General features: G+C 42.1%; 1 protein-coding gene across 2 annotated transcripts in view; it reads left to right on the top strand.

The window, feature by feature from the left end:
- The window catches only part of LOC126456965 (GPALPP motifs-containing protein 1), a 73,683-nt gene extending 61,759 nt beyond the window's left edge, over positions 1 to 11,924 (top strand). For both annotated transcript variants that reach the window (XM_050092901.1, XM_050092902.1), the window contains exon 5: positions 11,178 to 11,924. In XM_050092901.1, coding sequence (XP_049948858.1) covers positions 11,178 to 11,333 — 156 coding nt within the window. In that variant the 3' untranslated portion in view covers positions 11,334 to 11,924. The remainder of the gene's footprint in view (positions 1 to 11,177) is intronic.
- Positions 11,925 to 14,876: the final 2,952 nt, after the last annotated feature.

The following is a 14,876-nucleotide window of genomic DNA, read 5'->3' as shown; positions in this document are numbered from 1 at the left end:
TGAGTCGGGTCCAGCCAGCCTCTCTCTCATTCCTATATTTACTTAAGTCAGTGTGTCTTGAATTAGTAGGCAGCCACTCCGTGGCATGTGTTTATCTGTACCTATATGCTTGATGTAGTAAACAACATATTAATGAGAAGTAGGGTTGTTTTTCATATGTACCATTGTGCCATTGCTTTTTGCATTAGGGAAGCTCTGCTTCAAATGTTGGTGCAACAGCAGATGGAACTTCTTACAAGTTTTTGCAGTGCCTGTGTTATTCTGATAACAATGCACTGCGGCGACCACAGCTATTAAGAAACACATCAGATGAATTCGCAATTGTGAATAATGACTACCATCAGCTGTAGAATGGAATGATGACAATGAAAATTTATGCCAGACCAGGACTCGAACCCTGATTTTCCACTTACCAAGAGTGGAACTTCTTATGGTCTTGAAACTGGCTGTGCCAGTGTTGCTCTCTCCACCTTCATCTCTAGCTATGTTTTCTCTTCTGTTCCCACTGTTTTGTGAGATGGCAGGAGTTAGGATTGTGTAAGAACACCTCCTCAGGCAACATTTCATGTGACAGACATGTTGCCCACTGTTTTTGGCATGGCTTTCTCCCACCTTGTATCGGGTACTGTGGCAGTTGGTCCTGTTGCAGGAACCTTCTTCATTGTCTTTCGACAGTTTATTCTTGTTGTTGTCTTCCTGTCATTGCTACCGCATGCACATTGTGACCACTAGGGTTGAATTCTACCAGTGCAAGAAATGGTCTCATCTGTCTTATCATGCCTGGACTGCAACCCTCCATGACCGTAGCCGCAAATGCCATTTTGTCACGTCCTATTCCAAAGAAACGTATGTGGACGACATGGATCGCAATGTTACAGTCTGCTCTGCCCCAGATAAGTCCAGCAACAGGTCTTCCACTTAGAAAATCCTTCCCTTGATGAGGCATTGTTAATTGCCCAGTTGTATGAGGTCCCACTTGCCACTGGTTGGCAACTGGAAGCATGGTGCGACATCGTGATAGTGCAGGGTGGCCCAGCTGCATCCTCTGCATCTGAGGAGGACAACATAGCAGCAGTGTATGCCAGCCAATCCATGCAGCATGTAAAAAGTGTTCCAGCTGCCGCTCCCAGTTGCCATTTTGAGTGTGTCTAATTACTCCCATCATGATTGACCAGTGTGTCACCAGTCCTGCGCCGTCTGTCGTAAGTGATGGAAAAAAGGCCACATCATGGTAATCTGCCAATCAATAGCACAGAATGCTGTATCAATACCAGCGGTTAATGTTTGGCATATGACAAATGCCACCACATTTTTTCAGTGCTATCTGGAACTGGTCATGTTCACTATACTGCAATGTTTCAACTACCTGAATGATATTAGTGTTACCAGATGTGCTACGAGTCACTATCTGCACAGCCTCTGGGCTCATTTTCAAAAACTATGGACCATGGGTCTCCATTGCAATCTGCAGAAATCCAAATTTTTCCAACTATCTCTAAAGTATCTGGTCCACACCATATTACGGCAGGGTTTTCTATCCATGGTGAGTCTGGTCAAGGCCATTAAGGACCTGCCATTTACACAAATTGCAGGCTTTCTTGGGTAAAATAGCCTGTTACCACTGGTTCATTGCCAGGACATCCACCATTGCACATCCTCTCTATCTTCTTTCCCACAAAGGTGCTTCCTTTATCTGGTCTCCAAAGTGCTGCAACCAGGCCTTTTCCATACTGAATGACCACCTTAGGTCAATGCCATGCCTAGCTACTTTTGATACTAACAAAGCATTGGTTTTGGCTATGGATGTTTTGCAGTACAGCGTGGGGGCCGTCCTCGCTCATTGGAATGGAGACTGCTTGGAGCATCCACTGGTGTTTGCTCTCAGGTCAAAAGGAGCTTCTGGCCATCGTGTGTGCGGTCACCAGATTTCATATACTCTTGTATGGCACCAAATTCCAACTCATTATGGACCACAAGCCATTCCTTTTGTTTTTCAGTCCATCTGCCTGGATTCCCGATAAGGTGGCCTGCAGGTTGCATTGGTGGGCATTGTTCCTCTCCAAATACCACTATGACATTCATTTTCACCCCACTGACCACCATGCCAATGTGGATGCCTTATCCAGGCTGCACTTCATTTGGATGTTGCCTTCTGCCTGTACCCAGGTCACAAGGGTCACAGTGTCTGTTACTGTCCTCATGCAGATTGTCCACCTCGTCCAGCAAAGTTGGTCATCTTGTCCTCTGGGCTGCACTTCTGATCTGCTTTGTAACTATTTTTTCTTGAGATCTTAGATGGGGTCTTCCACCTCTCCAAGAACACAGCTCCCAGAGTGGTCATTCTCTGGAGTTTTCGGCAGGAGGTCTCACAGCTGTTGCATGAGGGTGACTGGGGTGTTTCCTGCACCAAAGACGTGGCTTGCAGACATGTACTGGCCTAGCATTGACCAGGAGCTGGAGCATTTGGTGGCTGTGTCCCCAGTGTGCTAGTCAACAGGCAGCTCCCGATGCTTCATTTTCTCCGTGTCCTCCAGCGACCTAGCCCTTAGAATGCATCCATGCGGACTTTGGTGGTCCATTTCTGAATGTTTTTTGGCTGTTTATCGTTGGCACATTTTCGCTTTTACCATACGTGGCCCATGCTTTTTGGACACTGTGGAGGTTACTATTCAGACTCTTTGAAAAATTTTTTTCTGTGAAAGGTCTCCCAGTTACCCTCATTGCTAACAACAGACCTCAGTTCCTGTCCCAGGTGTTTCGTGATTTCTGTGTGTTGTCAGGCAGTTGCTATGTTCGGTCCCCTTTCTTTCACCCACAATGTAGTGGGAAGGCCAAGTGCATGGTTCGCACCTTTAAGGCTCAGTTGAAAAAATATCTGCAGGACTATCCCACTAAGGAGGTGTTAACTGGTTTCTTTTCTTGTGGCCTACTAGACGAATCCTATTGGTTCCCATAGCCCTGCTGAGCTTCTTCATGGTCGCCAGTTGCGTACGCCACCCCACCTCCTCCATCCAGCTTCTTGCCTGCCATCATGTTCCAATGTACCGCATTTTCCACCGGCGATGGCATTCTGGGCAAATGGTTTTGGTCAGTGCCCCTGCTGGTTGCTGGCAACCATCATGTGCCCATGTGTCGGAATGGCTGTCGTGTCTACACTCTCTGGACAGGAGAACTGGAGGTCTTAAGGCATCAAAATCAGCTCCGAGTGATGGTGGGCATTCACCCACTTTTCCTGGCCACGCAAGTGCCCTAGCCGGTGCCCCAGTTGGTGTGTGCCACCTATCCAGTGAAGTTCCAGCCTCAGTTTCCACGTGTGTCAGTGCCTTGCCGCCCGATCAGCCGCTCCAGTGCCCCTCCAGTCGGTGAACACACCTTTGCCTGTTCAGTGTCTCCTGTGTGACCTCTGCCTGTGGCAGTCATCTCCACATTCCCCAGTGCCACTGGACATCACCATGGATCCTGGCTTGGAATGCCGATCGGCAGTCCTGTCATCTCATGCTCCCGCAGGGGCTATCAGGGCGCTCACTGTATTGGCCACTTCGTTCCATTTGCCGAAGTCCCTGCTAACCGGAAGTTTATCTCCCCTTTCTCCCCTCTCAGGCCTCCAAGGATGTGGGCACCATGTCCACGTTGCATCCATTCACTTCTGGCCCTGTGAATCAGTGATGATGCACCCCCAAATGGGGAAGGGTATAGTGACATGTGTAACATTCCACACCTGCAATCTGGATGCGCAGCTGTAAGGCATGCCACAGAAATTGCAAGACGCCCGTTGCGTCAGAGGCTCCCACTCTTTGATGCATGCACAGCCTTTACATTGTGCACTCTACTGGCCAGCAGACAACTGATAGAATTGGGTCTGGTCAGCGTCACCCTCAGTCCTATTGTTACTTCAGCCAGTGTGTCTTGAACTAGTAGGGCAGCCCTTGGCAAGTACTTTTCTGTATCCATATTCTTGATGTAATAAAGTGTTGTGTTCAGTATTATTGGTGTGTTCTTGTACACAGAACAGTTGGAGATTGAACTTTGGTGAGAAGACCTTGCCACAGTGAAAAATGCTTTTGTTTTAATGGATTGTCAATCCCATCTCCCCCCCCCCCCCTCCCCCTATTTCACTGTAATACAAAACAAAATGCCCTTCTTTGAACTTTTCTGATGTTCTCAGTCAATCCAGTAGGGTAAGGATCCTATACTGCACAGCAATACTCTTAATAGAGGAAGGACAAGCACAGTGCAGGCGATCTCTTTAGTAAACCTGTTGCATCTTGTAAGTGTTCTGTCAGTGAAGCAGTTTTTGGTTCATCTTTTCCACAAGATTATCTGTGATTGTTCCAATTTAAGTTGTTCATAATTATAATTCCAAGGTATATAATTGAATTGACACCCTTTAAATTTGTAACCAAAAATTAATGGATTCCTATTAGTACTCATGTGGAGGACTTCACACTTCTCATTATTTAGCGCCAATTGCCTCTTTTCACACCATATAGGTATCCTGTATTAGTCATTTTGGTATTGATTCTGATCTTCTGATGATTTTAGTAAATTTTAAATGACTGTCATCTGAAAACGATCCAAGATGGCTGCTCAGATTGTGTCCTAAATTGTTTATATAGTTGAGGATTGCTTCCATTTTACTCGGTGATTTTCCATCAGTTATTATTATTTGTAATCTTTCCAACAAGAAATCATGAATCCAGTCTCGCAACTTAGATGATATGCTATAGCCGTACAGTTTGATTAGGAGCCACTTGTGGGGAATGGTGTCAAAAGACCTTGGGAAATCTAGAAATATAGAATCAATTTGAGATACCCTGTTGGTAGCTTTCATTACTTTGAGAGAATAAATAACGAGTTGTGTTTCACAAGAATGATCAGTGCTGAGTGTGTGTCAACTGATTGTTATCCTCTAGGTAATTCATAATTTTCGAACACCCTACATATGCCAAAATCCTCCCGCAAACTGACATCAGTGATGTTGTTATTGTGGTCTTCAGTCCAAAGACTGGTCTGATGCAGCTCTCCATGCTACTCTATCCTGTACAAGCTTCATCATCTATGAGTAACTACTGCAACCTATATCCTTCTGGAATCTGCTTAGTGCTTTCATCTCTTGGTCCCCCTACACGATTTTTACCCTCTGTGCTTCCCTCCAATACTAAATTGATGATCCCTTGATGATTCAGAATGTGTCCTACCAACCAATCCCTTCTTCTACTCAAGTTGTGCCACAAATTCCTCTTCTCGTCGATTCTATTCAGTACCACCTCATTAGTTATGTGATCTACCCATCTAATCTTCAGCATTCTTGTGTAGCACCACATTTCAAAACCTTCTATTGTCTTCTTGTCTAAACTGTTTATCGTCCATGTTTCACTTCCATTCATGGCTACACTCCATACAAATACTTTCAAGAAAGACTTAGATCTCTACTCGATGTTAAAAAATTCCTCTCCTTCAGAAACGCTTTCCTTGCCATTGCCAGTCTACATTTTATATCATCTCTACTTCGACCATCATCAGTTATTTTGCTCCCCAAGTAGCAAAGCTCACCTACTACTTTAAGTGTCTTATTTCCTAATCTAATTGCTTCATCATCATCTGATTTAATTCGACTACATTCCATTATCCTCGTTTTGCTTTTGTTGATGTTCATCTTATATCCTCCTTTCAAGAGACAGTCCATTCTGTTCAGCTGCTCTTCCAGGTACTTTGTTGTCTCTGACAGAATTACAATGTCATCAGCGAACCACAAAGTTTTTATTTCTTTTCCATGTATTTTGATTCCTGCTCCAAATTTTTCTTTTGTTTCCTTTACTGCTTGCTCAGTAAGCAGATTGAATAACATCGGGGATATGCCACAACCCTGTCTCACTCACTTCCCAACCACTGCTTCCCTTTCATACCCTTTGACTCTTACAACTGCCATCTGGTTTCTGTACAAATTGTAAATAGCCTTTTGCTCCCTGTATTTTTCCTTTGCCACCTTCAGAATTTGAAAGAGATTATTCCAGTCAACATTATCGAAAGTTTTCTCTAAGTCTACAAATGTTAGAAACGTCGGCTTGCCTTTCCATAATCTATCTTTCTAAGATAAGTCGTGGGTTCAGTATAGCTTCGTGTGTTCCAACATTTCTACAGAATCCAAACTGATCTTCCCCGAGGTCAGCTTCTACCAGTTTCTCCATTTGTCTGTAAAGAATTCATGTTAGTATTTTGCAGCCATGACTTATTAAACTGATAGTTCAGTAATTTTTGCACCTGTCAACACCTGCTTTCTTTGGGTCTTCTTGAAGTCTGAGGTATTTCACCTGTCTCATACATCTTGTCACCAGATGGTAGAGTATTGTCATGGATGGCTCTCCCAAGGCTGTCAGTAGTTCTAATGGAATGTTGTCTACTCCTGAGGCCTTGTTTCGACTTGGTCTTTCGGTGCTCTATGGAATTCTTCACGCAGTGTCATATCTTCCATTTCATTTTCATCTACGTCCTCTTCCATTTTCATAATGTTGCCCTCAAGTACATCGTCCTTGTATAGACCCTCTATATACTCCTTCCACCTTTCTGATTTCCCTTCTTTGCTTGGAACTGAGTTTCCATCTGAGCTATTGGTATTCATACAGATCATTCTCTTTTCTTCAAAGGTCTCCTTAATTTTCCTGTAGGCAGTATCTATCTTACCCCTAGTGACATATGCCTCTACATCTCTGCTTAGCCATTTTGCAGTTTCTGTCATCTCATTTTTGAGACGTTTGTATTCCTTTTCACCTGCTTCATTTACTCTGATTGTATGTTTTATCCTTTCATCAATTAATATCAGTATCTCTTGTGTTACCCAAGGATTTCTACTAGCCCTTATCTTTTTACCTACTTGATCCTCTGATGCTGATTTCATCTCTCAAAGGTACCCATTCTTCTCATATTGTATTTCTTTTCCCCATTCTTGTCAATCGTTCCCTAATGTTCTCTCTGCAACATTCTACAACCTCTGGTTCTTGCAGTTTATCTGGGTCCCATCTCCTTAAATTCCTACCTTGTTGCAGTTTTTTCAGTTTTAATCTACAGTTCATAACCAATAAATTTTGGTCAAGAAGTCCACATCTGCACCAGGAAATTGTAAAATTAAAAATCTGGTTCTGAAATCTCTGTTTTACCATTATGTAATCAATCTGAAACCTTCCGGTGTCTCCAGGTCTCCTCCACATAGGCAGCCTTCTTTCATGATTCTTATACCAAGTGTTAGCTTTGATTAAATTATGTTCTGTGAAAATTTGTACAGGGGATTTTCTCATTCAGTCCATATTCACTTTCTATTTTTCTTCATTTTCATTTTCCCACTATTGAATTCCAGTCCCCCATAACTTAAATTTATGTCTCCCTTAACAATCTGAATAATTTCTTTTATCTCATCATATATTTCTTCATTACCTTTGGAGCTAGTTGAATATAATCTTATATTACTGTGGTGGGTGTGGCCTTCATGTCTATCTTGGCTACAATAATGTGTTCACTATGCTGTTCGTAACAGTTTATCCACATTCCAATTTTTTTAAATTCATTATTAAGCCTACTCCTGCATTACCCTGGATTCACCTGACCAGAAGTACTATTCCTCCTGCCACCAAACTTCACTAACTCCCACTATATGTAACTTTAATCTATCCATTTCCCTTTTTAAATTTTCTAACCTACCTGCTCGATTAAGGGATCTGCCATTCCACCCTCCAATCTGTAGAATGCTAGTTTTGTTTCTCCTGATGACATCCTCCTAAGTAGTCCTCACCCGGAGATCCGAGTGGGGGAATATTTTACCTCTGGAATATTTTATGCAAGAGGATACCATCATCATTTAGCCATATTGTAGAGCTGCATGTCCGTGGGAAAAATTACAGCTGTAGTTTCGCCCTTGCTTTCAGCTGTTTGCAGCACCAGCACAGCAAGGCCATTTTGGCTGGCGTTACAAGGCCAGATCAGTCAGTCATCCAGATAGTTGCCCCTGCAACTACTGAAAAAGCTGCTGTCCGTCTTCAGAAACCACACATTTGTATGGCCTCTCAGCAGATACCCCTCCATTGTGGTTGCACCTACAGTATGGCTGTCTGTATCGCTGAGGTGCGCAAGTCTCCCCACCAACAGCAAGGTCCTTGGTTCATGGAGTTGGATTCAACCTCTATGGGTTGAAATAGGAATATTTCATTATGCAAGCACTTTTAAGCTAACTCTATGAAAATTTGTATTTGCTTCTATGTTAGTCCAAACCACTAATGATAGAAGAGGATGTATATCTTATATTTTTAAGTATCGTTTAAGAAGGGATTGTCAAAATTCCATTCCTAAGAGGATGAAAAGCTTTTTGAAGATATGTTGTTTTAAGGCAATTTTCAACTTAGAGCTATGAAAATTGGTGTTTGGTTTCTCAGTCAGAAATTTAAAAAAATGGTTTTCAGCATTTTTGCAAATTAAACTTCTAAGATGGTAAAATAGTGAGTGAAAGTTTTTTGAAAATAAATCGTTATTAAAGAACTACTAAAGTGTTTTTAAAGCCACATCTATGAATACTGGTATTTGAGTTCTCACACAGAACAGAAAGAAAAAAGAAAAAGAAAAAAAAAGGTACGTGTTTTGGTGTTTTTGGAAATTGAACCCCCTGAGGGAGTGAAAAAGGGAATGAAAAACTTTGTGAAAATATTTTGTTATATTAAAAAATTTAAAGGTAAATCTATGAAAATTGGTATTTCACTTCTTGGTTTGATATAAAGAAATATGTGTTATGGGATGAAAGTTTCTATGGAAATATCACTACAAGAAAGCAAAAGACATGATTAACAAAAACCTTTGACTCCAGCTACCAGAATCGCTGGTCAGAATTACATCCAGAAAAGACCATACATCTATAGCCTTAATTAGTATGGAAAGTTTAGATGATTTTGCAGTTTGTGGACAACATAAAAAATTCAATTGAAGAAAAGCAGAGAAAATAATTTGCAGAGCGCATACATTGTATATGAGTGAAGCAGCAGGCACTAAGCTAGTAGTAAATAAAAGGGGCAGATTTTCATTAGATAATATTGTTTCTGCGCCTAAAAGGACCATAAGACTTGTATCTGATTACATATCATGTACTTAAATATAATAGATGCTTCATTATGAAAAATAAGAAAGAAACTACCATGATAAAATTTTATTAATGTCAAAAATGCATACATTTTGTATTGTTTTATAACCCAGGATATGCAATTAAATTTATGGGGTTGGATAAAAATATGGAAACACTGCGAGAAATGCATGGTTGAAAATAAATGCAGATGTGCAGATGCTTGCCAAGCCTGCAGGTGGTGCTGTCATATTTGACCATGAATGGCTCCCTGCAGTGCCCTTAGTACATTGCAAGTGTCAGTCATGGTCAGAACAGTGTTCTGTGTAGTTGCGAGTGCATTACATTGGAGTTAAGTGAATTCGAACATGGGCAAATAGTTGATGGTCTTATGGTGGGTACTGCTTTCTTAACCAAGGTAGGCAAAGCGTTTGGTGTTTTAGGAGGTACCTTACTGAAGATTTACACCATATGCAGGGAAAGTGGAGAAACATCATCAACCATGTGGCAATGTGGGCAAAAGTGTGTGTTGAATGATCGTGCCAGACACTCATGGAAGAGGATTGTGTCAAAAAATGTGATGACAACAGCTGCAAAAATAACTACAGCACGGAGTGTCACACTCAAGAACTCTCAGCGCAAAAACAACACCAAGAGTGCTCCCAAAGCTGCAAATTGCAGGGCATGCTGGAATTCCAAAGCCGCATGAGTGATGCAAATAACCATAACAGGAAAATGAGCTGCCGAAGTTTGAAGCAATTAATGAATGTCATTTAGTTGGATGAGTCTTGTTTCACAGTGTTTGCAAGTTCTGTCCAAGTCTACAACTGGTGTAGGCTGTCCCATGCCTGTGCTGCCGAAGCTTGCTGTCAAGAGCGAAACATAGCAGAAGTTTGGTGGTGATTTGGGGAGCCATCATGGTATTCTGTGGCCCTCATGGCTACTCTGCAAGAGTGCGTTACTGCCAAGTATTATGGACCTTTTCGGCTGATCAGGTCCATCCCAAAATACAATGTTTGTCGCCCCTGTGATGACACTGTCTTCCAAGATGACAGGCCCCTTTTTCTCACCGTGCAGGATTGGTTTTCTGGTTTCTGAGCATGAGGATAAATTGTTACATTCTCCTGATCAACACAGTCACCAGATCTCAATATTATTGAGCCTTTGTGGTCTACTCTGGAGCGAAGGGTGTGTAATCACTTTCCACTGTTTTCATCATTACTTGATCTTGACATTGTTTTGGAGGAAGACTGGTACAAGATTCTCTTGAAAACCATACAGGATCTGTATTTATCCATTCCAAGATGAATGGAAGCTGTTTTGAATGCTAACAGTTTTCCTGCATGGCATTAGGCTTGGTAATGTGTTGTGCTTTTGGTGTTTCCAAATTTTTGACTGCCTCTTGTAGACAGATAAAGCTTTGAAAACCCTGTATCTACGTTCCCATCATTGAATGGAACAATGGTAACCAACTGTTGTTGAGTTGGAGCACTGAGTCGTTGACAAGAATATAAATAAGACTGAAATCACTGCTGAGTATACTAATACAATATTAATTTCGATTAGCAGAATATTCAAGCAATTCTTCATTATTTTTAACTAGGTATATTACTTTTTGAAATTTTGCAACATAGGATACTTCTCGTTGTTGAGTGGTCAAGAACTGGCACCATAAATAAGTGGAGTAGTGAAAAATTTCAGAGATTTGTTGGTGGTTATTATCAGAAGAAAAGCAGTTTGCATACTACATTCTGTATTACCAAGTGCTAAATATCAGATCTGGCATAGTGTCCAAATGTCCTTCCAGTATTGCTATTCATTGATGGTCTAGGTAGAGCATGAAGTGTTCAGTCAGCAGGTCAGCACCTAATACAACAGCAGCACCACAGACTTCAGTTTAGTTTTCATATGTAAATGGTTGTCATTGCCAATGCTCTTCATAAGTGTAGCACTTTTATTTCCAAAATAATATGAGCTAATAGTGCTACACATCGTCTTTCAGTGTTTTATTGGAGTGTGTCATTTATATTACATTTATAAACGTATTCTTTCATTTATATATGGTGTTATGTTTTCATTACAGAAAAAAAACAGTGACAGTAAGCAAGAACGGAGGCCATTTGACAGAAATGTTGACCTGCAGGCAAACAGATTTGATGAGGCACAAAAGAAGGCAATTTTCAAGAAAGCTCAATTATTAAATGATAGGTTTGCTAGTGGTGAAAGCAAATATCTTTGAGCAATGCTTTCAGAAAGTGTGCTGATTTTTTGGATGACTAAAAGTACAAATGTGTAGGAATATTTATGAACTAATTTTAAAATGATTTATTTTTGTCACTAATCTTACCAAGTGGAAAATTTATGAGTGGACAATTTTACTTGAAAAAAATTCTCATAGTAGGTGAAGAATCATATGTAATGTTTAGTGAGAGACTGTATTTTCTTATTTTATTTTTCCAATGAAAATGAGAGGCTCTAAGTTGTGTTCATTGTAATCTACTGACTGTTTGCCACCTTATTTTTTCAAGTGATGATTATGGTTATGGTTACTGTGTGTTCCAATTATATGTTCCAGTAAAACTATTTTTAACTTGTTGAAATAAAATGTTAATAAGTGATATTTTTAAAATTACAGATGACTTTTCAGATATTAATAACATTTTATTTGTTGAGTGACATCATTAATCACACATGTAAAAACTGAACTGTTGTGTTTGGTATTGTAGCATATATATCTTTGCACATGTACAATTTCATAATTTTAACATGTATGTATTATAATAATACAGCCCTTGTCAAAGTACGTTATATTTATCTTGAGAGAGAGGGGGGGGGGGGGGGAGGAACACATTGCCAATGTACATTGTCAATTTAAATAAAATTTATATGGGAATGGCCAGTAATACATGTGATGAATATGTAAGGTGGCAAAATTCAATAAACATTGTTCTCTGTTTGTATGTTTCTTGTTCACCATTATAAATGCTATGTGCCCTTGTTCCTAGAGGACATGAAATATTGCTCTCTATGACACTGGGTAACAATATCCAGGATATAACAAGTTAATTGAAAAAAAGATGTTTGCATCGACAGTAAGGAAATAAAGGCCAAGAATGCGGTAACAAGAGTAATGCAATATGTACAAAATAAATGTGGATCTCAATAAGGTCGGACTGGCTCTTAAGTGCAAAGGGCAGTAGTCGGAGAATAAGTTCCCAGGGAAAATACTGGCAGGATGCTCTGTGTGGAACTAAACACACCTTGTAGCTGGGAATGAGCACTTGATGGCCGCTGAAGATGATCACTGGCTGGGTGCTATGTTCATGGCCTTTATATCTGAGTCCAAGGATGGGGATTGTTCTGATTTAGGTTCAGTAAGGTAGCATGTAAGAGTTTGGAGCCGAAGACCAAAACGTCCAATTCAGAATAACATCACAACTGATGAGCACACTGTGCTGCTGCTCTGGGTATCAGCTCGCATGAGTGTCTGGAAGAAGAAATGATAATTACTTTTGATAGCAGCGTTTGTCCTTAACGATAGAAGTCCTGTTTGGTGGGGTTAGTAGCAGCCATTGCTCGGACTAGAAGATGCTCTTGACACCTGTCTGACTCGTGCTGTCCTGTTGCCAGCTTATAGAGCTACCTGCAGCGGAGTAATGTTGGAAATATTATCTGTCACATGGCGCGCCGATGTGAGTAGGTTCCATGGTAGCCACTTGATGGCCAGTCTTGATGGCATCATGTCATGCTAATGGTGCTGAGACATGCAGGGGCTGCCTGCCTGCTGGATCTGCCAATCTATTGAGCGAGAGCCTCCTTCATGGCTGCATGCAGTGCATAAAGGAAATTAATTGCATGATTAACAGGCAGTGTTTATTTTTGTAAAAAATGATGGAGTGTTATGCAGATTCAGGTAAGTTGGTTCTTTGACTAGAGCTATGATTCGTGGGGTGGGGGGGGGGGGGGAGGTGGGAGGCATTTGTGGTGCTTCTGAGGCTGTTTCGATTTGTAGTTTGGGAAAAATTTAAATTATAACTTTCACTGAAGAGTGCGGGTGTTGTCATTCAAATCACGAGTTCGAACCAAAAATTTATGTGGTTATAGTACTGAGAATTATTTAGACATACACTGACTAGCCATTCTGCCTTTGAGGAACCCAGTGATCATTTTGTGAACTGAATTCTTTTATTGTATTTTTCACCCCTGGTGATACAAATGGTGTCATAAGAGGTTTCGACTCCTTAACGAATTGTCAGATGATCTGAGTGCATTACGTAGTAAGTCATCAAAGTTGTGCTATGACTGGTTTCTATGTTGTGTGCCCTAATCATCTGCTAACAACTTGTTAAGAAGTCCAAGCTGGTGGTGATACTCTGCCTGCAGGTCCGGGCGTTAGAATAGGCCCGCAGTATTCCTGCCTGTTGTAAGAGGTGACTAAAAGGAGTCTCTCACATTTCTGCCTTTATGTGTTGGTCCCCTCTCGGGTTCGACCTCCATCTTTTCCAAATTTCTGTTGCTAGTGTGTGCCATTTGGGGAAGGACACCTTACATGGCATTTTTTTGTTTGTCCATTGTGCACCAAAATCTTGCATGCTACTTATTGTCGTGTAGCAGGCTTTGCACCCAACATCTAATGGGTTGCCTACTTCTCGTTTCCTGCGCCGTACCATCCTTCGCGCCCATGACAATTGTGGACCATTTCAGCACCCGAAATCCCTCGCCATAAGCCAGTCCGTGGTGGTGGGGTTGTCATGCACCCTCTTGGTGGTAGCCCCCTGACAACATAGGGATCGCACTGCTGATGCCAGAGCTGAGACCTCCCCGCATATGCCAAGGAGTAGGTGCCCATCTTTCTGGGGCACCAGGACTCCCGGCAATGGCCATTGGAAATAATATCTGTCACATGGCACACCGATGTGTGGCCCTTGCTGAGGCTGGGTGGCACCCATGGGGGAGCTCCTAGTTGGAATGGGTGGCATCAAGGCAGATGACCCGCAATGAAACAGATTAAATTGAATCAAGCTGGTGGTAGCTTGGCCCCAGCAGTCTCGAAGTGCATATGAAATGAATTTGATGCTGCGACCTATGATTCCCGATCGTTCCCCTCCCTGGCCATGCCTTGGGAGGACCATAGGGCGACCCAGTCTTGTGAGCCGTATTCGCCTTGGTACCTAGTTTGCTGCAGGACTGATGGAGAGACCTTTCAGGCAATGAAGCCCCAATTTTTCATATACCACCTTGAAGATAGGTTTGGGGAAGTGGCGGCGCAGCGGGTCGAATTTGATCCAAGCGGCCTCCTCAGCCCAGTTGCGGGCATTGCTCGCCTGTGACAAGCTGGGTGATATCCCCGTCTCGTTTACTTCTCATAAAAGCCTTAACTTGGTCCAGGGTCTTATTTTCCATCGCGACCTCCGTTTGCAGTCGGATGAGGAGCTACACGCCAACTTAGTGACGAGGTGTCTACTTCATCTGGCACGTGCACAGGGGACCCAAAGACAACAGAGTTGCTACCAGTGCCTTCATCTTGGCCTTTGAGTGTGACTCTTTGCCTGAAAAGGTCGTGGTGATGGTTTACTGTTGTGACTTGAAACCATACATCCCTCCCCTTATGCGGTGCTTCAAGTGTTGGAAGTTTGCTCACATGTCACCTCATTGCGCTTCCAGTGCCACATGCAGGGATTGCAGTCGTCCTCTGCACCTGGGCAGCTGTGGGAAGTACCACTCCCCCTGTTCGCCTGGCTGCCCTGTTCTCCATAAGGAGTGATGAATCATGGAAATAAAA

The sequence above is a fragment of the Schistocerca serialis genome, chromosome 2 (assembly GCF_023864345.2).
Source record: "Schistocerca serialis cubense isolate TAMUIC-IGC-003099 chromosome 2, iqSchSeri2.2, whole genome shotgun sequence".
Lineage (NCBI taxonomy): Eukaryota > Metazoa > Arthropoda > Insecta > Orthoptera > Acrididae > Schistocerca > Schistocerca serialis.
This window is presented reverse-complemented; position numbering and strand designations above follow the sequence as displayed.